The 26,985-nt window shown below is 64.5% G+C and overlaps 3 protein-coding genes across 4 annotated transcripts in view; 1 reads left to right on the top strand and 2 right to left on the bottom strand.

Moving 5' to 3' along the window:
- NGFR (nerve growth factor receptor) overlaps positions 1-7,177 on the bottom strand; it is an 8,016-nt gene extending 839 nt beyond the window's left edge. Inside the window, exons 1-5 of one of the 2 annotated variants that reach the window (XM_026041420.1) lie at positions 7,133-7,177; positions 4,894-5,035; positions 1,790-2,149; positions 1,051-1,294; positions 639-799 (exon numbers count right to left, since the gene is read on the bottom strand). In XM_026041420.1, coding sequence (XP_025897205.1) covers positions 639-799; positions 1,051-1,294; positions 1,790-2,149; positions 4,894-5,035; positions 7,133-7,177 — 952 coding nt within the window. Of the gene's footprint in view, positions 1-638; positions 800-1,050; positions 1,295-1,789; positions 2,150-4,893; positions 5,119-7,132 lie in introns of those variants that run through there. The other variant, XM_026041419.1, reaches the window with a different exon arrangement.
- Positions 7,178-21,026: 13,849 nt separating this feature from the next.
- CCDC189 (coiled-coil domain containing 189) lies at positions 21,027-26,117 on the top strand. The gene is made up of 9 exons (XM_026041400.1): positions 21,027-21,062; positions 21,474-21,505; positions 22,223-22,288; positions 22,934-23,079; positions 23,154-23,224; positions 23,923-24,039; positions 24,132-24,249; positions 25,153-25,425; positions 25,978-26,117. Exons 1-9 carry the CDS (start codon positions 21,057-21,059, stop codon positions 26,115-26,117), a joined length of 969 nt encoding a protein of 322 aa, XP_025897185.1. The 5' UTR covers positions 21,027-21,056.
- A 19-nt stretch (positions 26,118-26,136) lies between these two features.
- The window catches only part of PGAP3 (post-GPI attachment to proteins 3), a gene marked incomplete at its 5' end in the record, with an annotated part of 3,454 nt that continues 2,605 nt past the window's right edge, over positions 26,137-26,985 (bottom strand). Inside the window, 2 exons of the mRNA XM_026041399.1 lie at positions 26,137-26,235; positions 26,751-26,955. Of these exons, the coding sequence (XP_025897184.1) occupies positions 26,172-26,235; positions 26,751-26,955 (269 nt within the window). The remainder of the gene's footprint in view (positions 26,236-26,750; positions 26,956-26,985) is intronic.

The following is a 26,985-nucleotide window of genomic DNA, read 5'->3' as shown; positions in this document are numbered from 1 at the left end:
CTCTCATCCCCATCCCTGCTGCTCCGTGCTCCCATCCCCATCCCTACTGTACCGTGCTCCAACCCCATCCTGCTGCACCGTGCTCCATCCCCATCCTGCTGCTCCATGCTCCCATCCCCACCCCTGCTGCACCGTGCTCCATCTCCATCCCCACTGCACCGTGCTCCATCCCCATCCCTGCTGCTCCATGCTCCCATCCCCATCCCTGCTGCTCCGTGCTCCCATCTCCATCCCTATCCCTGATGCCCTGTGCTCCTATCCCCATCCCTGCAGCATGTGCCCGCCTGTCCCCGTCCCCATCCCCACTGCACCCTGCCCCTGTCCCCACTGCACTACACTCACCTGTGCCCACCCCGCTGCACTGCGCTCCTGTCTCCATCCCTATCCCTGTTCCCATCCTCATTCCACGTGCCCATCCCTGCTGTACCATGTTCTTGTCCCCATTCCCACTGCACCGCGATCCTGTCTCCATCCCTGCCCACCCAGCACAGTGCCCCTGTCCTGTCCCTGTCCCCATGCCCGCTGCACCGCGCTCCCATCCCTGTCCTGTCCCTACCGCACCGTGCTCCCGTCCCCATCCCCATCCCCACTGCGCCAAGCTCCTGTCCCCATCCCCAGCGCACGGCACTGGCTCCTACCTGGCCCCTGGGTGCCCATGCCGGGCGGCTGCTGGTCGTGCAGGCTCTGGCTGTCCACCGAGATGCCGCTGTCACTGTGCAGCTTCTCGCCCTCGGGCGACGGCGTCTGGTTGACGGGGCGGTTGTTGGCGCCCTGTTTGTTCTGCTTGCAGCTGTTCCACCTGCGCCAGGCGGAGGGGTGAGCGCCAGCTCTGCTCCCCCCTTCCCCAGGCTCCATCCCATGTGCTCCATCCCCCTCCAATTTGGGACGTGTACCCGCCCACGCACCTGGCAAAGGCCCTGGCGCRGGTGAGGGCTGATGCTCACACGCATGGGAGAAATGCTGGTTGCACCAAGCCAGGGGGGACCTGCCACCCACGGGACCACCCCTCTTGCACCCCAGTGACACCCCCCGCCGGAGCCCTGGCTCTACCTTTTGAAGACGATGTAGGCCACGAGCCCCACCACCACGGCCGCCAGGATGGAGCAGTAGACGGGGATGAGGTTGTCGGCGGTGCCGTGGCTCACGACGGGCTGCGAGCTGCCCATGACGGTGGTGGCGGCGTCGGCCGCGGTGCTGGCGGCCGGCTCGGCGCTGGGCGGCTCCCACGTGGCCGGCTCGGGGCTCTCGGAGCCGCCCGGCACCGGGGTCTGCGTGGTCCAGCGCGGGTGCAGGTCTGCAGGGCACAAGCAAGAGCTGCATCCCGGGCCAGCAGGGATGGACGGGAGCGGCTCGGGAGCGGGATGCTGCCTTGCCAAGCGCCGCGGGGCAGCTGGCACCGGGTGCCCCGTGCCCTTTGGCAGCAGCGCCGAGCGCGTGGGCACAAACAAAGCACGGCCTGTGCTCCGCCGCTCGTGCCTGCATGGAGCCGACCAGGCACAGGGCAGCCAGGAGGAGCTGCCCTGGCTCCCCTTGMAGCCGCCCTCGGTCTGTGCCTGCGCCCGGGGTCCACCCGCGCAGCCGGGGCTCGTTAGCACCCCGGCAYCGTTAGCACATCCTGCTCAGTGCCCCTGCACACCCCTGGGATGGGCAGAGCGCAGGAAAGGGGAGAATTCCCAGCTGGTTTCCCATGCAGCCCAGTGCGCTGCAGGGACTTAAGGAGATGGGAGGGGTGCCAGGACTCCTGGGCCCCCCAGGGGTTTGCGAGTGCCGGGACGGGGCGCAGCGTCACCTCTGCACTCGGCGTCCGAGGTGGCCGTGCACTCCTTGAGCAGCACCTCGTTGTCCTCGCAGATGGTGCAGGGCAGGCAGGGGTCCACGAAGTTGGCCTCGTCCGAGAAGGTGCCCTCGGGACACTCCTCGCACACGGTGTCCTGCGTGTCGACGCACGGGAAGACGAGGCCGAAGCCCGGCTCGCAGAGGCGGCACTCGCGGCAGCCGCCGCTCGCCTCGTCCTGGAAGTAGCCGTAGGCGCAGCGGCACACGGCGTCGTCCGACTCCACGCACGGCGCCGACATGCTCTGCAGCCCCACGCACTGCGTGCACGGCTTGCACGGCTCCGTGGCGCTCACCGTGTCCGAGTAGGTCACGCCTGGGGGGCAGASCGCGCCGTGAGCCCTGGCCCCGCTCCTGGGTCCCCATCCCGCTCCCCATCCCGTTTCCCATCCTGCTCCCCATCCCATTTTCCAACCCCACGCTGTGCCAGGGCGTGGGGACATGGGCAGGAGYGGGGCGAGCATCACTCACTGCACCATTTACCCCAATTCCAGAGCTAGGGATGCCCCACATGGAGCCTCCTCCACCTGCAGGGATCTGTCCCCTCCCTCCCTGTTAACACGCAYTCCCTTTCCATGGCGCAGCAAATCCCTGTGGATCTGGCCCTGGAATCGCACTCCCTCTCAGCATCCCCACGGATCCGGCTGCTCCGCATCCCACCGGCAGCTGCAGCCGCATCTGTTTCCCGTGGCACCTGCYGGGGGCGGCAGGACACGAACGGGAGGCTGCGGCGCTAATTGCTGCCGCCCCCTGACCCCCGGCGGCTCCTTCTCCGGTTTCGCGGCACCCGGCAGGATTGATGCTGCCGCGTAAATCAATCCCGCTGCCGCAGCCCCCGCTCCCGCCGCGGCCCCCGGGGGCTTTCGGAGCTATTTTCAGCCCCGGAAAGAGGGTTCGACTCCGGTGCTGGAGGGCACGACCGCTGCCTCCCCATCTGTGCCCTCGGCCCCGTCGAGGACGCCGGATTCCGGTCCTGGTGCCCGGGGACACTGGCTGGATGCCCCCATCCGCACGCAGGGATGCTGGGGTGATGCTCCCAAGCTGCATGAGGATCCCCATCCCTGTTCCGGTGGGATGCAGGAGGGCTGTCTGCACTGCCAGGGGGATGTGCACGACCTCCGCCCCATGATGCTTTAATGCCTGATTTTGACTGTTCTCCAGGGAAAGGAGGGTCCGTTCTGTTCCCTGGAGCACCGAGGCRGCCGGGACAGCCGGAACATTCCCCCCATTCTCCTGTTCCTCCTGCCCTGTATCCTGCTCCTTCCCAGGGCTGGCAGCCCCTCTGCACGGAGCAGCCCCCCGCACCCCATCCTCACCCCGACCCCGCACCCCCGGCGCGTGCAGCGCCCATTAACCTGCGCTCAGCCCTTACATTATTCTGAATTATTGATAGGTGCCATTAGCGTGGGGAAGTGGCCAGGAAAGGCATATGGCTGAGTGGGCACATTTTCAGTGGCAGCAAAAGGTATCCGAGCTGAGCAATTACAGCCGCGCTGCAAACGGGGCCGCCGGGGCTGGGGAGCTGCATAAATAAATCACGAGGCAGCAATCAGGGACGGCTGGGGGGGGCGGGAAAGAGGAAAATAGTAATAACGATAAAAAAAATGCAATGGTCCTTTGGGTTTGTACAGAGCCCGAGGGGTTTGGAGCCGGGGCGGTGCCTTCRCAGGAGCAAATTTTTGTAAATAAATCTGGGTGGTGAATCGGGAAGAAATGCGGAGCCCCGGGCGGAGGTGGAGGCTGGCGGACGGCCGGGCTCTGCCCCAGCTCCCGCGGGGACCCCGAGGGGGGTCTCCCCGCCCTGGCAGGGCCTTGGGGTGGCCAGGGCCATGTGGGGCACAACTGGGGCGGTATCTGCCCCTTTGGGGGGGGCATAGCTCGGGGTCCCCCCCCAGGCCACCCAGCGATGCCTCTTCTTAGGCAGGGGGGATGCGAAGAGGCGATGGGGATTAATTTGCACCAGGATTAATGACCGACGAACAGCAGTGGCTGAGCCCGAGGATCAAACAGCGTGTGGGGAGCAGTGCCCTGTGTACAGGAGCTGCTGCTGGGGTGTCTGGGATGCCCTGCACCCCCTGAGCCCTGTGTGGGTGCTGGGGACCCCGCACGGGGCTCCCAGGCTCCTCCTGACTCAGCACGGAGCCCTAATCCCAGTGCGGAGCGTGAAGGCGGCCCCGGGTGAGGACCGCTCGGGATGCAGCCGGGTGCCGGTGCCGCCGTCCCCGGCCCTGCACCATCCAGATCACAGTCCCACTCTCCCATCCATCCCACGTCCCCCTGAGGGGCTGGAAACTCCCGGCCACCCTCTGCCTTCCAGAAGGGCCGAGGGGTCAATGAGCCATCTGGTGCCTGGAAGCACTGGGGATGGTTCCGGGAAGGGATGAAGCAACCTCCATTCCCAGCCCCGCGGCTCCGGCCCCACAGCACGAGCRGTGCAGTGGGGTGAGCTGTGCAGGACGGCAGCCGCGCGCGCGGGGCCGGATCGCGTCCCGGTGCCGGGATGCTCCAGCCCCGGATGAGCTCGTGCGGCAGCCCCAAGGTTACAGGCAGGCGTGTTTGCAGCGTGAGCGCCGCGCATCGATTTTGCAGGGAGGCAGAGGTATTTTTAGTGCTTCCCTGACACCCTGCTCCTGTCCCTGCTCCGTGTCAGCACCGCTCCGACTTTCTGGCAGCTCTTTGGCTCTTGGGACCCCAAATCCAGCAGCCGGGGCTTGCCAGGACCCCCAGACCCATTCCSTTCCCCATCTTGGTGCAACCCTCCAGTACGCTGGGCTTCTTTGGCAAAGGAACAGTGGGTTGGAAGGGCAGAAGTGGGATGTGGGATGTGTTGGGATGAAGGGCTGGGCAGAGAGCGGCTTGTGCTGTGCGGGTATCTTGTGGCTTGGGAAAGATGCTGGCAGCCACCCCATGTCCAGGGATGCTCAGGAGGAGCTTTGCAGTCTGTGAAGACCACACGTGACACAGCCACCACATGCCCTGGGCTTGGGGACTGTCACTGAGAGCACGCGAGGAGAGGGGACGATGAGGGCTCGGCGGAGGGGCAGGGGCTGCTCTACTCACTGTCCAGGCAGGGCTCGCAGAYGGTCTGGTTGAGCCCGCAGGGCTGCACGACGCCCTCGCCCAGATTGCAGGGCTTGCAGCACTCGCCGCTCGCCGTGTACATCTTGCTGAARCACTTGTCCTTGGAGCCCCAGGCAGGTCCCTGCGAGACAGAGAGAGCAGAGCCCGGAGGCGACTCGTGTTTGGGACTCAAAATCACAGTCCCCATGATGGGAAGGGCTTTGAACAGAGCCCTGAGACCCTTAAGACATTATTGCCAAGTGAGCATGTTTGCTTWCAAAGTAATATATGTCCTGATGTCACTCATGGAAGCAATAAGTCTGCTGCTGGGGCATCTCAGCAGGTGCAGTTGGCAGCTCMGGGTGCGTTTGTGGACCAGCTAGTCTGCTAAGCAACTCTGGGCCTGAGTTTTGCCATTTTTCTTTCTTTCTTTCTTTCCTTTTTTTTTCTTTTTTCCTCCCCCGTGCCACAGCCAAGGCCACGTTTGTGCCAAGGGCGGGAGACGCCGGCGGCTTCGCAGGAAGCAGCACAAGCCGCTGCCTGCCCGGTGCCAGGCGGAGCCCCCTCCCCGCGCCTCCGGCTGCCTCCTCGCCCAGCGCCGGCTCGCCACTCGGCTCCGGTTATGAACTCGGCTCCCGCATCATCCGGCCCAGCCGGAGACAACGCAGCGCCAATTATAGGCATCTGAATGACAAAGTGCTCCAATTACCCTGCGCTTGAAAGCCTGGGCGCTGGTGCGGCCAGYGCGGGGCTGGCAGCTGCCCGCGGGGTCCCAGCTGCTCCGGTGYGGAGGAGGTGGGGGGGTCCAGCACCCCCCAACGACAGCGGGTTTGCTTTGCACAGCTGGATGCCTTTCCCCATGGGAACCACCCTGCTCGGCTGGGGCTTGTACGCGGCTCCTCCTGGCTAGTGCTGGCCCCGGGTTGCGAGTGTGTGTCCCCCCCCCCCCAACACGATGTCGCCGCGATGGGGGGCGGGTCCTGGCAGCCCCCGTGCAGGGGAGGGGGCGGCAGCTGGAGCGGAGGGGGGTCCCAGCCTTGCCTCGCTATAAATAGTGCCGGGAGGCAGCGCAGCTGGGGCCGGCGCTCCCACGGCCTCCGGGCGGGCGGCCAGGGGCGACCCCCCCCCGGCCACCCCTCCGCAGCCGCCCCCACCCCGGGACACCCTCTCGCTGCCTGTTTCCCCACGTTACATCCCCCGGGATGGCGRAGCAGCCGCTGCCGCTCCCCCCACGTCGGGTCTCCCCACGTCGCGTTACTGAACGGCGTGGAAAATGCGACTTGCAGCCCCGGGGGCTGCAATCCACACCCCCACACCCCCCGCCGCGATTCCCCTCCAGTCGGCAGCTCCGGTCCCTAAGCCCCGTAACGCGCCCRCCCGCGGGGCACCTGGTCCGTATTAACCCGCAGAAATGTGCGCGTTATTAACGCACCTCCCGGTGACAAAGCCKCGGGTATTAACACCATAAAGCATTTTGACAGCTGGACCGGGGCAGGGGGACGGTCGCAACACCTTGGATAACTTTTAATTGCTCCGCGAGACCCCTTGGTGCGGCTGGGCTCTCGGAGCAGAGTGAGGCGACGAGGATGCCCGAGGGGGAACGAGGATGCCCGGGCCCGGGGGGGACTCGGGGGGGCAGCCGGGCTCCCTCGTGCCCCATCCCGGCCGCCCTGCTCCCGGCGCTGGATGCACTTGGCAGGTCTAGGGGCACATCCAGCCCTAAGTGCAGCAGGCGACAAACAGCTGCCGGCCGAGGCGGCGCCCAGCCCGGACGAGGGGTGATGGCCACAGGAGACCCCCTTCCAACTTGGGGCTCTGCGCAGGGAGCGGCTGAAGCAGCCGGGTTCATACGCGCTCCGGGAGGGTCCTGCTGCCTCCRGGAGGAACCGGCACCGGCCTCCCGGCCCGCGTAGGGCTGCGCATCCCGGGCGGCAAGAGCGGGGCTGCCTCCGCTTGCCGGGGGGCGTGGGGCGGACGGGGGTTTCCCTTGGGGAGAGCGGGACGGGCAGGGCAGGTTTGGAGACAGTGGAGAGGGGTAGATTGGGACAGCAGGGCGAGGGCTGCCCTTGGTCCCTTCCTTCGCATCAGCCCTCCCGGGGACCAAGGGGCTCCTGATCCGGCGGCACCGGGCGGCTCCGCATCGGCGGCCGCCCCCGCGGGCCCCTCCGCACCCCGGCGCTCTCCGGCCGTGGGCGCCCCGTGCCCGGTTCCCCGCGGCGGGCTCCGTCCCGGCACTCACCGGCGGCAGCAGCAGCGGCAGCAGCAGCGGCAGGAGCCCGGCCATGGTCCCCGCGGCGGCGGCGCCGCCTCACATGCCCCCGAGCAGCGGTGCCGCGGCCGCGCTGCCTCCGTCTGCCCGCCCGCCGCCCCGACGCGCCGAAAAAGGGCCCGCAAGTCCCTCCTCCTGCCGCCTTCCTCCTCCCCCACTCCTCTTCCTCCTCCTCCTGCTCTTCTCCACCCTCAGCATCCAGCACCCTCCTTTCCACCCCCCCAGCAGCCCCGGCCACCGCCTTTGGTTGCCCATGCTGCACCTGCCCGCAGCCGGACTCGATCACCTCTCTCCTCCATCCATCCATCCATCCATCCATCCATCCATCCATCCATCCGTCCATCCGTCCATCCGTCCATCCGTCCATCCGTCCATCCGACCCCGTCCATCTTCTCCAGCTCCGTCCCTCCAACAGCCGCTGTCTTGGCAATTTGCTATAGTCCAATGCACTGAGATGCTCTGGAGGGCTGAGGCCAGGACGGGAGGACTCCCTGGGGACACCCCCATGGTGCTAAGGGAATGGCATGGGTTCCTACAGAGCCTCCCTCTCCTGCCAGCCTCTCTCCTCTGCCCCTGCCTTCCTAGTTCCTTAAAAGACACCTCTGTCCTTCGCATCCTGCAGCGAGGGGTTAAACTGCACAGGGAGGTGAGAGGGTTGAAATGTCCCAACCCTCAGGCTCAGCTTGGCACTGGGGCCAGACGTGCTGCTTATGGGGCTGCCTGCACCACTGATGGGTTTTGCTGTCCCAGAGGTGCAGGGGATGCTCTGAGATGGCTCCAGTGGCTGGGGCAGGGATGGAGGAGGGTCCCTCACTGTCAGAGCCTTTGTCTTAATTAAAATTAACCCACAGCACCTCTGCATCCCTTCCCCTTGCCCAAAGCACCTGGGCAGCCGGTGGCTCCGGGAAAAGCCCTGTAACGGTGACAGAAAGCAGAGCCAGGCGGCTGGAGCCGCCCGCGCGTGGGCAGCATCCGCGGCCGGGCCGGCGGCCAGCGGAGGTAAGTGGAAACTTCTGCCGTCCTCGTAACCCCCCTCGGCTCCTTTGGTGCGCGGCCGCGCCGGCGCTTTTCATTAAACCCCCTCGCGCGTTTCGCCGCTYGCAGCCCTTTGCTGGCTCCGCACAATGACAGAGCCGCTCTTAAAAGTCTGCTGTCGCCTCTCTGAATTAAACCCAAAGCCTCCGGGGGTTTATTTGCTGGCGGAGCCTCCTTTGTATGTGACTCGCTCCAGATCGACCCTGCGGCAACACTGAGCAGAGCCAGACCCTGCGCCGGCACCTCTGTCCTCTGCATCCTGCATCTYGCTTGGCTAGAAACAGAGGAGCAAATAAAAGAGCCTCCAAGCCGGCAAACCTGGGCATGGACCCCCACAGCCCCCCAAACCCCAGCAAGAGCTGCGGTTAAACACTCGCCTGCAAACTTCACATTCATTTTACTAAAAAGCATGGGTGATAATTTTCCCGACACCAATGGCAATGCAGTAATGGGAAGTTATAAATAACAGGGAATAAATAATACCTATCATGCCAGTCACAGCTCAGGCTTGCAGCGCAGCTATGGGGCTGCCAAGAGAAGGACAAAGTCCCCATGTGCCCAGTGGGGCCAGGACAGTGGGAGCGCACTCCGGTCGTGGCAGCTGGGAAAGGCAGTGTCCCTTCCTGAGAAAAGGGGAGGAAATTCAGGTTGAATCTAGAGGGGAATGTGCCAACATGTGGGGCTGTTGCAGGGCGGGATGGGGGAATGCACCTTGGTGGGGGTTGTCCAGCTTTTCCAACAAAGCATCTCTGGAGAGCGGGGAGGAGTTCATACAAATAAACCGGGTTTTATTTTTGCTTAAAAAAAAAAAAAAAAAAAAAAAGGCTTTTCTTTTTTTCCGCTAGGAAGTGAGAGCTTTTCATTTGAGCCCTCTTGGCCCGCTGGGGACCCTTGGCAAGAGCCAGCCCCACCGCTGGAGAGCAGGAAGCGCTGGGCTGCGGCCAAGGGCTCCCGCGGCGCTTGGCCCTCTGATCCTCATTTCTGTCAATGGGATTTGGACACTTAAAAGCTTTCGAGGAGCCTGGCCAAGGCGGCCGCGCGGCTCTCGCTGCTCCTCTCCTCCGCCCGCTCYGAAGTCTGGTCAGTGCCACGGACCCACCTCCACCAGCATCCAGCACCATCCAGGAGCAGCTCCATCCCTCCTGCCATCATCCTGCCTGTTTCCGGGATGGAATAATGGCCATATAGCCCCCAGGTACCCGGATGAGCCCGACAGTGCCCAGGAATTGCCCTGGGAAGAGACATTTGGCTCCAAGGCAGTCGGCTCCTGGCACCCCAAGCACCTCTCTCCTAGGCAGCTGGGACACAACATTCCCCACAASCTGATTTCCATTAATCTCAAAGTGCTCCGGTCTGGTTTTTATTATACTCCTTGATATCCATCCCTGTAATTTCTCCTAATGCTCCTTTCTAATCCTCCAGCCTCTTTCCCCCTTGTTAATCTCTTGCTTCGAGGTTGCCCATCCTCCCCTGTCCTTGTGCCGCTCCGTGAACGGTCCTTTCGGCACCATCCATCACCCAGGTGGCAGCAGGGGCATCCACGGCCCCATCCCGCACGGAGCTCCGGGTCCATATAAGGAAGGACCGAAGCCGGTCGCCTGCGGCGYCCGGGAAACACAATCCCTCCGCGGGACGGAGCGATGGTAAAAGAGCAAGGCAGCGAAAAGAGGCGATTTCCCTGCAAGATTCGCTCCAGCAAAGAGCCTCCATTCAGAGCYGGGCGGCTCGCGGCGGGGGGAAGAAAACCCCCTGCTCGCGACCCGGGTAATAAAGGACATAAATACGTCGGCGGCAGCAATGCCGTCGATATTTTGCTGTCGGAGGCATYGATCGGTTCCACATGCCGGGGCAGGGCTGGCTTTCTTCTCGCCCGCCTGGCTTTTGGGAACCCATTGATTGCGTTTTGTTGCTGACGGCTCAAGAATTCTGCTGCGCAGAGGAAACGAGTGTCAAGCGCCCGGCGCGGCGGCGAGGACACAGCCAGCAGCTCTTGGGGCTTCTTTTTATCCCCTCAATCTCCCAGATGAATCCTTTTCATTTATTATGTTATATATATATATATATATGTATTATTTTTAATGACTCCGCCTTTCCCTGGTTGCGGGATGCTTTTCCAGCAGGTTTTCCTCTCGGGCTGCCCAAGCAGGGTCCCGGCAGGGGCACTGCAGCCACTCAGGGCCAGGCAGTGCCRCAGGCTTTTCCCTATGGATGTGAGGATCCCGCTCCTTCCCCGCAGCGCTGCAGACCCCACAGCATCCGTCTGTCCTGCGGCCACTGGTGCGGGATGAACCCGCCTGGGCCATYGGCCAGGCTCCCCTCTGCTGCAGTTTTGCTCAAAACCCAAGTGTTTTGGGGCACTTTTGGGGAGAAAAAAGCCCCAATTTGTCCCCTTGGGGAAGGATGCTGCTGGTGCTTCTGCAGAAGGTGAATTTGGCTTCCTGGCACCGGTACCAGTGGGGCTAAAAATCAGGGCAAGGAGGGAGGCAGAGCAAGGAGCCTGAGCCGAGCTGGGCAACACTGTCCCTATGGCAACTGCTTCCACCAGCCCCAGCTGCTGCATCCTCCTCTTCTCCCTCCTCCTCCTCCTCCTCTTCTTCCTCTGCCTCTTCCAGCTGCTTTCGTGCACATCTGAGCACAAAGCAGAGGTGCAAACCCCGCTGGTCTGCTCACGTTGGAGGGACAAGCTGGAGTTTGATCCCTTATGTCCCCACCAGCCGCCCCAACTTGGTCTTTCCCTGGAATCTCTCTATCAGCGGATCCCGCAGAGCTCAGAACAGCCCAAGGCAGCACCGTGACTGCTTCTGGCCCAGCTGCCTTCACTTATGGGCCATCAAGGGCAGCCCTTTGGGTGCCGGTGGGTGAAGGCAGCTGCTATAATAGAGGGAGCTGCCCTGCAGAGCAGGGATTTGGTGCCGATGGCTCCGGGATGCAGCCAGGGATGGAGGCGAGGGCACCTCAAGCCTTGCTTTCCCTGCCCATGTGGAGCACCTGGATTCATCCCGGGGGGATTTTGGGATGCTAGCAGGTAACCCACCCCCCTGCTGATGGAGGCCAGGTCTTCTCAGCATTATTGCAATATCCTTCTTGCCTTCGCTTTCAGGACAAGCCCTGCGCCCCGCRATGCGCCCTGCTAAAGCGCGGGGGGCTGCAGACTCCGCTCCGCGGCAGGTCCCTGCCGGCCCCGAGGCTGCATTAACGGGGGCACAAATGCATTTCCAGACGCTCTCATTAGCACTTGGCAGCGCCCGAGCCCTGCTGGGGAGGGGGCTCCTCCCAGGCGCAGTATTCCCTCAGGGAACGGATGCACCGGGAGCATCGTGGCTCCTCGCAGCCGGAGGAACYGCAGGCTGGCTGCAGGACTGACAAACTCATTGCCTGTGTGGGCTGCYTGCGGCTCCCTGGAGCATCTTCCCAGCAGCTGTGGCTGCAGCAGACGGGAGCTCGTTTCSCAGCCCGCGGGGATGCTAATTGCTGCTGTTTTCCCCCGGGGTGGCCGGGAGCCGTGTCGGAGCAGAGGGGAAGGGCTTTGGGTGCTGCCAGGGTCCCAGGCTCTGGAGAGGTTGGATAAATGAAGATGGATGGGATAAAACAACGCGCTCGGGGCGAGCAGCGCTGTCTCCGCCGGGGAAGCCAGGCCTTGCGGCCCCGCTGGAATTCTCTAAGCGAGTAAACAGCACTGAGGGCAAGGAGTAAATTGGTAAATGCAATTTTATTCTGCTTCTCGAAAGATTCTTAATGAGGGCCATAACGTGGCAGCAGGACAGAGACGCAGCTGCCTGTTAGCGGTGGTGACCACTGGGCTCCTGTGGTCAGCGGATGCAAAGGGAGGTGCCTCGGGTGGCCGGGATGCGGTGGCCCCGGGATCTGCACCGGGATCCTGCAGAAAAGCACCTCCAGGACACCGAATCCAGGGGCTCTCCTTGCAGCTGTGCTGCTCACCGTGGTTTCCAGGGGRGCTGGGAGGCGTGGGAGGTTCTGCCCGTCTCCCACCCAGCAGCAGCTCCTTCCCCGATGGAGCAGGGGCCGGATGCGCCCGCAGACTCCCCCGGGACGCGGCAGACAGGCTGCGAGCAAAGGAGCCATTAGCAGCCRTGGCCAAGCGGCCTCCCGCGCCAGCTCCGGCATGGCAAACACCGCCTGGGGACACGGGGATGCGGCGGCTCCCGGCCCGGCGCAGCGGGACGGCGCGGAGGACGGGGCCGCTTGGAGCAGATGCAGCCCCGAGGTCGGGAAGAGCTTCCAGTCCTGCAGGTTGAGCCCCCACGTTGCGCTGGGGCCGCTGCAATGCGGTGCCCCCCAGGATCACCCTGTGGAGACCCAAGGGGCAGCGGGGATGGGCGGGCTCGGGATCCCACTACCCCTTCCAAGTCTCCTTGGTCAAAAACCCCTGCAGCTCCCTGGCTAATAAACCYGGGGATTTGCCGGAGCCGCTTGAGGTCCCGTTTTCCTGGGAACCCATTTCCACGGCATGAATCACCAAGCGCAATGAACTCAATTAGTCGAGACAAAGGCAGGAGATAAATCAGGGTGCCGTTAGGAAGCGCGGAGGTTAATTTATGGCCCTGAGCCTCGCTGCTCCTGCCCCGCGTGCAACCTGCTGCAGAGCAAGCCGGAGCGGCGTGGGCTATGCCATTCCCTCTGGGATGGACACATGGATGCGGCAGGAGACCCTCACGGTGCTCCTCGTGCAGGGCYGGTTCATTCACTCCCTTGTTTGTTCGTTCATCCCATCTCATTGAAGCCTTTGCCCTGTGGGGTCTGCAGGGGAGAGGCTGGGACCGCATCCTGCTGCCCATTCCATCGGAAAGGGACCCCAAGGAGGCTGATGCACCTGGATCAGGGGTTGCTCCACTCCCTTTGAGCCCAGGCATTTAGGGGTGAGGTGGGAGCGCTGCCTTGCTGTGTTGGGGGGATAACGGGTGATTCGGAGCACGTGAACCCGTGAAATCTGGACATGTTTCTCTCCAAGTGGACTGTCCGGTGCTGGGTTAACACTGCCGTTCCTAGGGAAGAGCTGCTCTGTTGGGAAGCAGGATGGAGGAATGGAAATCCATCTGCTGCCGCCTCCGGATGGGGAGAGGTTGTGGGAGGTGGCGGGAGCCGGGAGCGCAGCCGTGTTTTGGGTTGAAATGCAGCAGGGTGACACTCGGGTTTGCAGCAAAGGGACYGAAGGGACTTGGGTTTGCAGCAAAAGGACGGTTTGCACGGAGGGGCAGGCGTCRGTGCCCAGCTCCGTGACGAGGGCCTGCAGGGCAGAGACCCTCTGGGAGCCTCCCGCTCGGCTCAGAGGAGTCGGTGAGTGGCAGTGGGAAGTGCCCAGGGTGACATTCCCAAAGGACAGGGCAGCTTTTCTGCTCGGAGCGTGAGCCCCGGGCACGGAGCTCTCRCACAGCGTGGTCTCCTCCCCGCTCCCAGGCATGTTGGTGCAAGGAGGCAGCAGAGACGCGTCACTCCTGCAGGAAACCTTTCCCAGGCTGTTTTCCTCCCTATCTCTGGGCTCATCCGAGGCTGGATGCTGGCCCCTTGCACCTTCCTCCTTTCAGGGGCCGTTTTTCCCTGGATTTGGGAGCAGTTGCTCAGGCAAGCGATGCCTGTTTCTTGCCTGGGAGCAGAGCTGTAAATCTGAGCACGCCTGGAGCTGTCCGAGGGGTCAGGAAAACAGGAAACCTTGGGAAAAAGCTGCGCGAAAGCGTCCCCGCGCTGAGGGGAAGTAACCTGAGGAGGCTCCTATGYAGCAGGAGGGATCCCGTCATGGCAAGGAAAAGGCATTAGAGGAGGATTTCGGTGGGGGGCCGCAGAGGTCTTGGCCTAAGCCTGTAACTGGTGGGGATGGCAAGACGTAATTGAATTAAACGAGTTAAGGATTTTCCCAGAGCCGCAGGGAAGAGCGGTTGGGCCGGGAGCGAGTGGAGCGCTGGCTGTGCTGTCGGGATCATYGCTGGGATCCGGGGTCCCCCTTGCTGCCTCTCTCCCAAACACCTTCATGGGAAATGAATCCTTCAGCCRAGCAGTAAAAAGATCCTTTCCCTCTTTCTCCTGCTTACTTCCCTGCAAATTGATCCCAGGCAGCCAGGCCGGTGGCTCCGTTCCCCACGCGCCTCCAGAGGGGAAACACTCTGACACGGTGTGGGAAAGGCTGGGAAAGGGGCTGGAGCCCTGTGGAAGCACCTGGATCCCCGGTCCTCATTGCTCTATTTGCAACAGCCGGAATTGTCCGGTCATGAAATGCTCCTGGAAAAGACCAGCACAACTGGGGCCCCGTCTCCAGCTTGAGCATCAGCCGCTTCCCAGGCCAGCACCCATCCCTGGATACTTTTCCCCAGTCTTTTCCTTTCTTCGGCAGGAGAAACCCACTGCCCTCCGTCCCGACAAATCCCAGATTTCCTCGGCTCTGCTCCATGCGGGGCTGAGGTTCCCCCTCCGCTCCTTCCCTAGGGATGTCTGGAGCTGCTCGCTGCCTGGCTCCCGTCAGCTTCCGAGCTGCCTCCTGAGGCAGCCATAATCCAGACGGGGCTGGGGGGAGGGAAGGGGGTTGTTATCTCCATTCTGGAGCTGGGCTCGACATTCCCGATTGCTGCCCCCTCCGCTGATCAGAGACCGCAGGGTCCCGCCTGGTGGCTCCTGCTCCAAGGCTGGTGGCATCAGTGCCATGGTGGGGCTGTCGCCAGACCCCAGCATGAAGCCCAAATCCCAGCTGGCACCATGGATTTGGGACTGGCAAGGTGCTGTTTGGTGGATCGGATAAGCGGGATGGGATGCGGCATCCCACATGCCATGGGGATGCGGTCCCCACGTGCCATGAAGCTGCAAACAGCAGCGCTGGCCACTGCAAGCAGGGACCCCAAAGCTGCCGTTTTGGCCCCAAATCCCCCCTTCCTGCCAGAGCAAGTCGGGTGCTGAGGAAGCGGCAGCGCCGCCTTTCCCGGCATCCGGGCAGGGACACACGTGCGGCTCCGCGCGCCCCGCGCTCGCCATTACGTGGCCAGCYGGGAATTGGGGGATCAATGGGAGGCAATTAAAGCGTGCGGGCGGATGGAGGAATCGGCAGCCAAAAGGTTTAATCTCAGCGAGATCCCGCGGCTGCCGCTGCCAGGGAATGGGAACGCTGGGACGGAGCCATGGAGGGGGTACCTGGGGACCATCGGAAATGCATTTGGCAGCAAAGCAGCCGCTCCTCTTGGAGCGTTGAGGGAAAGGGCTGGATGCGATGGGGCTCTTAGCCGGGCTGCTCCTAACACAACCCATGCAGCAGCACCCAGACCACCTGGATCTGCTCCAGCTGGGAGCGTGTAGGGAAAAGAGGGAGAAATGGTGCAAATGAGCAAGGAGCATTGGTCRCCGTGCACGAGGTGCACTGGAATTGCAGCTCTGGGAAGCCGCAGATGCCAAAGGGCTTGGGGGGGCTGGGGGCTCTCTCCCCCTGCCATGACTCTGGGCAGTGGCACGTGGCCCTTGGGGACAAAAAGGAGCCCGCGGCGCCTGACATCACCGCCCGCTGCAAGGGGGTTCTGGCGGCGGGGCARCCGCGGCCTCCACAAAGCGCTGGATTGTTCCCAGGGAACAATCCAGCCGGGAGCTGGAGCGCCGGGAGCGCTCCTGCCTCCGACGAGGAGCGAGGCTGGGGGGGAGGAGGAGGTGTTTTCCAGGGAGCTTTGGCGGCCTCGGCACGCGGGAAGCGTCCCAGTGTCCGGGATGCTCCATGCAGGGGTGGGGGACGTTGCCAGGGTGCCCCAGCCCGGCGGGCAGCGAGGGAGGCCGGGGTGACGGGCTGGGCTGGCGGGCAGGGGAGAGGGGCGCAGGCCCCCGTTCACACGCATGCAAAAGCATGCAGATGCATGCRCACRCATGCATGCACACCCGTGCACGCGCACGCACGCACATGCAAACGCACGCACAGCCGTGCACGCACGTGCGCATGCATGCACGGAGCTCGCACAAGAAGCCAGCGGCGCCTCAGCAGCCTTTGCCGGCCCCGGATCGCCGCGGCCGCCTGGAATCGCGCGGRCATCGCGCAGCCGCTGGGGTCACGCAGGCAAGCACAAGCACCTGGGACTAATTGCGCTAAACAAWTGAGCAATTAAGGGCAGTGCAGCAAGACTACAGCCTTCTCCCTGACCCCCTGCGCCCCCATGGGAACGGGCACCCTATGGGGCCAGGGGAKCCCGGGGATTGAAGCTCCTTTGTGCGCAGCCCGGCCGGGCGCTGGGGCTGCTCCTTCAGCGCCGTAAATCAGCCGGCGACGGCTGCTATTCCAGCACCCGCCCGGGGCCCTTCCGGCTGCGGAAATGCAAAACCCCGGACCAGGCAACAGGGAAAACCCACCCCGGAGCTGCCCCTTGTCGTGTGCTGGGGGCTAAGGAGCAATTAAGCTAATGAGGAGGGCAGCAAGCGCCCGTTGGCCCTGTGAGGGGGCTTGTGCAGCTCCGGGCACCCTCAGGCCCTGCTTTCCGCAGGGAGCAGGGTGCCAGCGGCTCCTTCTGTGGGTCCCCGTGCGGGGCCGGGGCTTTGCCGGCCCCAGAGCCCCTTCGCTCACCTGCACGTTTAACTCGCCGCCAGTTTGCTGGGCAGGAAATAAAAACGTCTGCAATTAAAGCGCCGGTGGACGCAGCGAGAGAGGGTCAGCGGTTCGCGTGCTAATGCAAGCAGATTTGGTTATGATTCATTAAGCCATTAGTTTTCTTTTTAATTGCAGCTTCTCAGGGAGGAGGGGCTGGCGTTCCTGCAGAGTGACTGGGAAAACRGGAGCCGACGGAGCCAACCTGAGTGTGGGGGGGCACTGGCAGCCCCTGTCCCGCCAGGYCCCCRCGCATTGGAGCGGCCCCCAGGAACAGAGAGTTTGCGGGAGCGCAAATCCATCCCGGAGAACCGGCCTCAATGAAGAGGCAGGGGCTCCCAAAGCCCCCCAGTGCCGGTGGGTGTTTCCGCCAGTCCCAAAAGGTGGAATTTGGGACACAGAGCATCCAGCGGGCGCGGATCCGCCCGGGCGCACGGCAGCAAATTGGGGCCGGGGCGCCCGGCTCGGCTCTGGTGCTCCCCGTCCTCGGACCCCCAACGCACCCAGGGGCTCGGCTCCCCGGGTGAGCGCRGCCGCCCGCGGGGCAGGCGCGACCTTACCGCAGATAATTAAACTGCATTAGGGCCCTGTGTGGACACAGCCGAGGGGGCCAACGGCCCTAACTCGATTTCCTTCACTTGCAAATCGCGCCAGCGAAGCCGGCCGAAATCGCATTAAGGCCCTTTTCCCCCCCAAACCGTGTCCTCGCGGGGCTTTAATGTGGTTTTGCTAATTTGATTGCAGGGCTCATTCTGATTAACTGGGTTAACACGGGGCCGGGCGCCCTCGGCCTCGCGCTGCGGCCGGGAGCCTTTCCCGGCACGGCCGGTGGCGATGCCACCACGCGGGGCCGGCCGCTGGACAAGGATGCTCCAGCTCTGCCCTGGGATGTGAGCTCRGCGTGCCAACCACAAAGGGGTGGGGGTTTTTTTAGGTTGAAAACAAAAAAAAAGATATTTCTGTAGAAAACGCTCCTTTCGCTTGATGTGTTGCAGAACAAGCGCCGGCTCAAGGGGCGCCTCTTCCGGGAATGCATAATTCGGGGAAAGCTCGGGGAAAAAGGGAAGGAGCTTTCCCTGCAAAGCACAACGGCGGAAACGCTGTCTGCTGCAGGAKTTTCCCATCTGCAAGGTGGGATGCTTTTTCAGGGATGCTCCTCTGTGCCCCAAAATGCCCTCCGGACTCCCTCCTTTGTCCTGCAGCTGCTGGAGCTCRGGATTATTAGGAAAACCGGGGGAAATGGGTTGGACAGACCAGGCAGAGCTGCTCTGCAGGAAGCCAAGTTCAAGGGCTGTTTCGGGAGCCCCGGGACGGGGTGCGGAGCTCGGGGCTGAGTCTGGCCGCGGGGCTGCCATGTGCCGGCAGCTCAATGCCGGCTTTATAGCGGAGGGCAGGGAAGCGCCGGGGTCAGCGGGTGCGGGCGCGCCGATCCTCCCGAGTTTGCAAAGCCCATGCCATAAATTTTTCCCGGGTGCGCTCAGGGCATAGCCAGGCCCCAGGACGCCGCAATGGGGCCGCAGAAAAGGAGGCTTTTTGTTCGCCGCGGCCAGAGGCAGCGCCGGCCGCCGGCCCCGCCGCTCCGGGACAAAGAGCCGCTTCTTGAGGGTTTGTCCCGCGCAGGAATGCGGGCTCGGAAAGGCGCTGGCCTCGGGCCGGCAGGGAGGAAGGTCTCGCCCATGGCTCTGGCCGCTCTCCGGCCCGCAGCGCCCTCCTCGGCTGTGGTTTCCTTCCCCCCGACGGGGCGGTCAACGCAGGGGCTCCCAGCGAGCAGGGGGCGCAGCCAGCGCCATCCCGGTGCCCAACGCCCCCGTCCCCGCCGCGCGCGGGGCTGTGTCACCTGCCGCCCGCCCCGGACCTGGCCAAGGTCTCGGTGGACGGAGCGGCGCCGGCCACAAAGTGACGCGTCGGGACGCGCGGCGTCAGGCCCGGCTGAGTCACCCCGACAATGGACTCCACACAAAGGGCCCGTTTTTCGCACGAGGGCTCCCAAACCGCCACCCCGGCGGGTACCGTCGGCTCCCGCCGCCGGGATCAGCCGCTCGGGGCAGGTGCCCGGGCCCCGCCGGGCTCCTCCACTGGCTCCCGCCGCCTCCGAGCTTCGCGGCAGCCCCCGGCGCGGCTGCTTGGGGCTCTGCCTGCGAAGGGATCTTTTTTATTCCCCCTTATTCCCCTCTATTTTCCCAGTGACGGGAGGGCGCCGGTTCCCTCTAGCGGCAGCTCGCGGTCTSCGCCGCGTGTCCGCCGGTCTCCGGGGACAGTCCGGCTCCCGGCGCCGTCCGAGGGCGGCTCCGAGCCGGGGGGCGGCGGGGACACCCTGGCACGCGCCGCGTCCCCTCGTGCCGCGCGCCACCCGCGACGTGCGCTCCGTCCACCGAACACGCAGGGACTACAACTCCCAGGAGGCCGTGCGCAGACCGGGGCGGCGCGCGGCGCGGCGGGAGTTGTAGGCGAGGCCGCGGCGCCCCAGCAAGYGGCAAATGCGGAGGAACTACAAGCCCCAGAATGCCGCGGGGCGGCGCGGGCCAATGAGGAGGGCGCGTCAGGGAGCTGCATGTGGAGGGCAGGGGCGCCGCGGTGCGGCCCGAGGGCCGCGTCTGGGCTGCAGCCTGGCGGGCGGCCGCCCCAGAGACCGCAGGGCCCGGGCGGCCAGCTGCGAACGCAGACCCGGCGAGGCCGCACGGAGGCCTAGCGTTTCGGTTGGTGCTAGGACACAGACCGAGAGCGCGCGTAGAGTTGCGCTTGCAGTGGCGCTGCAGAAGCCATGCCCAAAGGAGTGCAGGGCTGTGCCAAGATTCATGCTTCARTTTGTTTGTGTTTCAGGTAAAAGGCTTGTTTGCGGGAGACCTTTGCGTGACGCTGTGTTGGAGCTGAGGGTTAGTGCTAGGGTGGGGTTAGGAGAGGGACGAAGCGCAGAGCCCCGCTTGGAGTGAGGCTGCAGAGGCCATGCTAAGGGAAGTGTGGCGGTGTGCCGAGACTCATCCCTGTGCTGCTTTCCAGGTCTGGGGCAGAGCGAGGTGGCTGGTGCTAGGTGAGCATCAGTCTGTGTGGCAGCGTTCGGCGTGCGTTTTGGTTAGTGCAGGGACAGAGAGCAAGCGTAGAGGTGCACRTGCTGTAGGCACACCTAGAGGTGCTCTAGGCACACCCAGAGCATGTGGCTCCGGGCGGCATCCAGGCAAGTTCTCCGGAGAAGGAGACTCCACAGCCTCGCTGGGCACCCTCACAGTGCAGAAGTTCCTCCTCACATGCAGATGGAACTGCCTGTCTTTCAACTTATACCTATTGCCCCTCTTCCTATCAGTGTCTCCATGGATGGAGAGACAAGCACCTCTCTCGGCAACCAGGAATTCGTGCTCTCATCTAGAGCCTTGCCTCTTAGCAAGTGCTATTATTGTTACTAATACAGAACCYGGGACGCTCAGAAGCATAGTGCCAAACAAAACAAAACAAAATGAAAAACAGAAAAAAAAGGCCTTCTGATCATGCAGCATGTTAATGACACATTCASAATTGGCCTTTTCAGTATCACCCATCTCCCTAGATGGATGTGGTTAATAGTATTGAACAAACAGAAAGGACATTCAAGCTGTCATCTTCATGACCACTTGCCTACATAATAAAACAGGAGATAATGCAGCTGCAGCTCCAGTGGAAATACTCTCTGGGAATTGCAGAAGGATCTGTCATTCAAGCAAGCGGCATGTGAGTGGTGTTATGCACCTTTTCCACTCTGCACAAAATCCCTTCCTCCAGCCACCTCCTGCCTTGGGTCACTGGGAGTGGCAAGGACTTGGTGGGATGTGGATTAAAGGTGCAGCGTGATGTATAGGCAGCCCTTCGTCGGGGTGATCCCTCCTGTGCCGCCGTGCCYGTGCCCGCCTCATGGCTGCAGGGCYGCTCCTGGCAGCACCGCTGCCAAGGAGCCTCGTGCTCATTGGCCGCGAGGGCTGCCACTCAGGAGAGACCCGGCCTGCCATTGGCCAGCACCCTTCTTGCCCGCCCATAGGCATGGCAATTGGGGGGGGGGGTGAGGTCGCCATGGCAACATCAGGGGCGGTGCCCAGGGATCTCTGACAGGTGATGGCATCACAAGGCACGAGGTGCACGGTGATTGGCTGGGATGGGGGGGCGGTGCTAGAGGCGGTGACGTCACCGACAGGCGTTGCCTTGGGAGCCCTGGTGACGTCACCCGCGGTGTCCCACAGCGGGGAAAGCGCGTGGCGCCGGTGACGTCACCGCGGCTGCTGACGTTGTTCTGGTGACACCATGGGCTCTAGCGACGTCACGGAGCAGGCGGGAGCAGCGGGAATGAGGGTGCGATGACGTCACGCGCAGCGCGGGGAGCTGTGGGAGGGGCGTCGCGCCTGGAGGTGCCGCTCCGGTCGGGAGCGTCCTGCGGAGGTGGCGCAGGGAGCAGGGCCGGAGCGCGAGGAGCAGCCCCGCGAGGCCCCGCTGATGCCATCACGGGCGCTGACCGTGCTTGGAGCAGCACCGTGAGCACCAGGCCGTGCAGGGACAGCGGTGGCACCGCTGGGGACAGGCCGGGCTTGCGACAGGGACGGTTGTGACCCTGCGGGTGGGAGCAGGCKGCTCGTGTCCCTTGGTGGCGCCCCGGGTGCTGGCCTGGCAGGGGTGGGGCCGGGGACATCCTCGTTGGCAGGGCWGGGGACAGGCAGGGGCCCTGGTGGTGACCATGGACTCCTGGAGCTGCTCCTTGTGCGGCAGCCGCAGTGCCGGGAGACGGAGATCTGCGTGTGGTGAGTGCGGCCCGGGCTGGCTCTGAAATGTCCTGCGGGGAGCCCTGGGCTGCGGGGATCTGCGGGCTGGGATGTCGTGGGTGCTGGGTCCTCTGTATGGGATCCCGTTGGTGATGGGTCTCCAGGCTGGGATGCCATGGGTGCTGCGTCCCCTTTGGAGGATCCTGTTGGTGATGGGTCTCCAGGCTGGGATGCCATGGGTGCTGGGTCCACTGTATGTTGTCCCATGGACACTGGCTCTCCAGGCTGGGATGCCATGAGTGCTGCGTCCCCTGTAGAGGATCCTGTTGGTGATGGGTCTCCAGGCTGGGATGCCATGGGTGCTGCGTCCCCTGTAGAGGATCCCGTTGGTGATGGGTCTCCAGACTGGGATGCCATGGGTGCTGGGTCCACTGTATGTTGTCCCATGGACACTGGCTCTCCAGGCTGGGATTGCATGGGTGCTGGGTCCACTGTCTGGGATCCCATGGGTGCCAGGTCTCCAGGCTGGGATCCCATGGGTGCCATGGGATCCATGTCCAAGCGTTGCTCTTGTCCCCTGCATCTTTCCTGTCCCCTACTGTCCCTCCCAGCACCCCCCAAGTCTTCCTGTCCGCAGCTGTCCCCAGCACTGGGTGTCCCCATCCCCAACTGCTCCCTGCTCTGCGCCAGCTTTCCCTGTCCCCACTTGTCCCCTGCCTCCTCCGAGCCATCCCTTTGCTTCCCCCGGCCCTGCAGGGTGGACCTGGACGTGGCGGCCATGGAGAGGCTCCAGGCAGCCTCAACCTCGCAGGATCGGCGGGCGTGAGTGAGGGCAAAGAGGTGTTGTTCGAAGCGGACCCTGGGATGGGTGCGACAGCCCGGGACACTGGAGATCCCAGGAGAGACCTTAAGCCTCCTGCAACATCCGGAGTAACTCCCCGATTCCCCATCAAACCACGTGACACTCTCGGGACACCCTGGAGACMCCTGGGAGTCCCTGAAGAGCCTCCAGGGACATTCTGGGGCAACTTGGGGACTCTGGGACCTCCTAAGAGAAACCTAGAGGAGCCTGGGGGTCCCATGGGGCACTGGGGAAGAGGGAGCCCATGGGGACGTGGGACACCCTGGGAGCCCTCTGCAGCTCTGCAGTGCCAGCCCATGTCCCCTTGTCATAGCCCAGGACACCTTGGAGCTCATGTCCCCCACACACACACTTGCCTCGTGTCCTTGTCCTTCTTGTGATCTCTTCCTTGGCCCTATCACATCCTGACTCCCTCTCCCAGCGTGGACAAGTGGGACCCCCCAAAATCCTCTTACAGGACACCCCTGTGCTCCCCATGAGTGTCTCTGGCCCCGACTSAGCAGCCCACATCTGGGGACATCCATGGCCCATCCCCGTCCGCAAGGCGTTCCCAGGCTTTGCCTGTGTCCCGGTTGTGTCGTGCCAGGATGTCCTTGTTGGTCCAGGGTGCTGTCAGAGGTCCTGCCAGGGCCGCCTRTCCTTCTGGATGCCTATGAGGGGGCCCTGGAGCTGGGCCGGGAGCTGCGGCTGAGCCCGGGGCCCCTCTCGGCCTTGCTGGGCATCGTGCGCCGCACCATCGCCGCGTGCGCAGGTGAGCGCAGGGCAGGGCCGGGACACGGGGGACGGTGGCACCCTGCGGGGCTCAGGGCCAGCCCCGCACCGCAGAGACCCCCGTGCCTCGCCTGGAGGAGAGTTACGGCTACTTCAGGGAGCTGCTGCTGCGCCACGCCGTGCACGTGAGTGCTCCCTGCGCTGGCGGCGGCTGCCCACGCGCTCCCGCGCAGCCGCTGCCCTCCTGCGGCCCCGGCACGGTGCCCTGCTCGCCCTCGGCACGGTGCGTGGCCCCGGGGGTGCCCTGCACGCTTATCGAAGCACGCACGGTGCTCACGATGCCCAGCACGCTCAGAGGGGCCTGTGTGCGCTGTGCACGCTGCCCGTGCACGTGTGGGCCCTGCACGCTCCCCATAGAATTATGGGCACTGCAGGTTCCTAAAACATTTACAAGCCCAGCACTCTCCCCGTACACGTATGTAGCATGGGCCCTGCATGCTCCCAACATGCTACCGTGCACGTATGTGCCCTACACGCTCCCAGCAGGCTTCCCACACACATAYGGGCGCTGCACACTCCTGGCACGCTGCGCACGCACATGGGTACCCTGCACACTCCCAGCACACTGCCCACACATGTGTGGGAACTACAAGCTCCCGGCACTCTCCCCATACAAGTGTGGGTTTTCCAGGCTCCTTGCCACACACATGTGGGTCCTGCACGCTCCCTGCACGCTGCCAACACACACTGGGGCCGTGCACGCTCCCACACGCCGCTTGCGCCCCACTCTGCTCCCACGCGCTCGTCTGCTCCCCTTGTGCACTGCGGGCAGCCCGCACGGTCTGTGCGCACCCCTCACCTGCCCACCATGTCCCTCCTGCAGTGCCCCCCGGCCAGCGTGGCCGTGTTTGGGCCGAGCCAGGTGGCCCGCGTGGCAGCCTACATCCTCAACACGGTCCTTGGGCATGCCAAGCTCTATGCCTACGCCCTCACGGCCCAGGTGAGCTTGGCACCGGCACAGAGAGCTGCGCACGGAGGTGTGCGACATAAGGCCCGCCCTGCGCTATGCCCGGCTCCTGCCCTTGTGCTCAGGTCTGCCTGGACTTGACTCTAGTCTACGTGGGCGGCCCTGAGCCCGGCCTAGAGGGAGAGGAGCTGCCCGGCGTGGCCCCCGAGGAAGGAGGGGAAAGCCCCGGGCAGTGCAGCGCAGGTGGGATGTCCCCGGCCCAGGCTGCTGGGGACACGCGGGTGTCTGAGGGAGCGGTGCGGAACAGGGGCTGATAAGGAGACCATGAGCTCGTGGGGGGCACCGCGGGCTCTTGGAACCTGGAGGATGGTGGCGGGTGTCCTGGGAGGCGCCCGGACTTCCCGTGGGCACCAGTGGCCTGGTGACAAGCACTGTGTCCACCGTGTCCCTGTCGCCAGGCTCTGGCTCGTGTGCTCTGTGTTCTCTGGGCCTCCTGTGTCCTTTTCTGCAGCCCCCRTGTCTCCCTGCAGCCCTGACCCCTGCCTTCTGTCCCTGCGCTCCCTGAACGTCCCCTGTCGCCAGCCCTGAGCTCTGCTCCCTCTTCTGCCCTCCTTGGCCCCAGGCGSGACCCTGTGTCCTCTATGTCCCACRTGCCAGGCCCCAGATCCTGTCTTCTGTCCCTTGTTTGCCTCCTCAGTGGAGCCATGTCCTGCGCGCCCGTGTCCCCAGGGTCCCCRCTGCGGGAGGTGGCGGTGGCTGAGCTGGCGCAGGTGGCCCAGGGCGTGAGGCAGGAGGTGGAGATGGGCATGCAGCGTGGCAGGGAACAGCTTGAGGCTTCCTTGGGCCCTCTGGAGAGGCGCCGGGGCCGAGGATCCAGCACGAGGCTGCCCAGGCCTCCCTCTGGCACCAGAAAAGCCTTGGGTGCCCCCAGGGCCCCTGCACGCAGCAATAAAGGTCCTAGCCGCTGACAGCGTCTTTGTCCTGCTTGGAACTCACCCCAACGGTTCCCTGTTCCCTGGGACATCCGCAGGACTTCCCCAGGGTGCCCAGGCAGCGCTGGGACCTCAGCCAGCTCCCCACAGGACCCCGCTGCTGCGCCCAGCTCCCTGCACCCCGTCCCCATGTGCTCTGGGACTCCCTGTGCAGAGGCCCACTCCGTCGGCCGCTCCATCGCTCAGCCCATCCGCCATCCCCTCCCACTGCTTGCCACCGGGATAAAAGACAGGCCGGTGCCGGGGTGGCCGCGGGAGCCGCAGCCGCTCGCCATGCGCTCCCTGGGCGCCGTGCGCGCCGGCTACGAGGCCTTCGAGSCCGGCGCCTACCTGCAGAACAGCTACGTGCCGCCGCGCGCCGACTGCTCCCCCGCGCAGCGCGTGGTGCCCTGGAAGCTGCGCYGCTTGGCCGAGGTCTTCACCGGCGGTGAGGGGCTGCGGGGGGTGCGGACCCCTCCTCGGGTGGCCCCATGGGCTGCTGCATCCCCCTGCTCAGCTCTGCTGCTCCTCAGCCCCGTCGCTGTCCTGGTGCCCAGCCCATCYCTGTCCTTGTCCTGGAGCCCAGCTCTACCTCATCCCAGTCGTGGTCCTCAGCATCATCCCATCCCAGTCCTTATCCTGGTCCCCATCCCTATTCCCATCCCCATCCCRGTCCCCCGGTGCGGGGGGCATGTGTGTGTGCGCAATGGGGTGGGTATGGGGTGTGCAGTGGGGCAGTGTGGGGTGTGCAGTGGGGCAGGTGTGGGGTGCACACTGGACTCTCAATGGAGCAGACATGGGGCACCCAGTGGGGCAGACACCGGGCACACAGCGGGCTGGAGCCAGGCTGCGCCACGGCGTGCAGGGTGGGCACCCACGGGGCCGACAYGGGCTCCTGGTGGGTCGCTATGGGGCACCCCACAGCGTGGGCAGGGGTGACAGCAGCGACTCAGGGGCACGCAGAGAGAAGCCACCGCTTGGACCCTTCATCTTTATTAAGGGGGGCACAAGGGGGAGGCCCAGGCCCCCCAGCCCCAAGGCTGCATCCGCGGGCGGCGCCGCGTGTCCCCCCGTCCCCATCCCCGTCACCGTCAGCAGCCGTTGCCACCTCGCGACCGCCGGGCTCGGAGCAGGGGGTGACCGGGGGGGTCTCAGGGCGCGCGGGCCGGCTTGGCACGGGGCGGGGGGCCGCTCCTAGTCCGCCTTGAGCGGCTCGGAGTTGGCCCGGAGGAGGTAGAGGCTGTCGTCCAGCAGGAAGCTGCCGAGGAAGAGCAGGAACAGGAGGAGGAGGAGGAGGATGGGGGGGATGCAGGTGGCTGCTGGGGCCGTGGGGAGGGCTGGGAGGACGGGAGCAGGGTGTCCAGCCGCTGCCGTGTGGCCGTGGGGCGCCCGGAGCTGGACGGGAGACTGGGATGTGGCTTCCGGAACAGAGGCTGGGGTGGGAGCCCYCGGAGCTGCCTCGTTCCCCGGGAACGCCAGTGGGACCCGCTGGAGCCCAGGGATGAGAGAGGGGCCCCCACACCCTACGGATAACACAGGGACCTCCAACAGCACCCTATGGATAACAGAGGGCTCCTAGCACCCTATGGGTAAGAGAGAGATCACAGCATCCTATGGATAAGAGAGAGGCCCTCCAGCACCCTATGGATAACAGCACCCACGCAACACCTTCTGGATAAGAGATGCCCTCAGCACCCTATGGACAAGAGCCCCGCCCCAGCACCCTATGGATAACAGAGAGGCCCTCAGCACCCTCTGGATAGGGGCGCCCACCTGTAGAAGAGCACGTTGAGCGGGATGGTGCCGAGGTGCCACACGGCGTGGGCGTCCAGCACCCAGAGCAGYGGCGGGAAGTCGAGCAGCTCGAGCAGCGCCAGCGCCTGCAGCGGCAGCACGGCCGCCGCGCACTTCCAGGCGTGGGGCAGGCGCGCGCCGCCCCGCGCGCACCACCACAGCCAGCGCAGCACCGTCAGCAGCCCTGCGGAGGGATGGGATGGTGTGGGATGGG

Source organism: Nothoprocta perdicaria, unplaced genomic scaffold (genome assembly GCF_003342845.1).
Source record: "Nothoprocta perdicaria isolate Ctin4 unplaced genomic scaffold, notPer1 scaffold_283, whole genome shotgun sequence".
Lineage (NCBI taxonomy): Eukaryota > Metazoa > Chordata > Aves > Tinamiformes > Tinamidae > Nothoprocta > Nothoprocta perdicaria.
The sequence above is the reverse complement of the archived record's forward strand: the minus strand, read 5'-3'. Positions and strand labels throughout refer to the sequence as shown.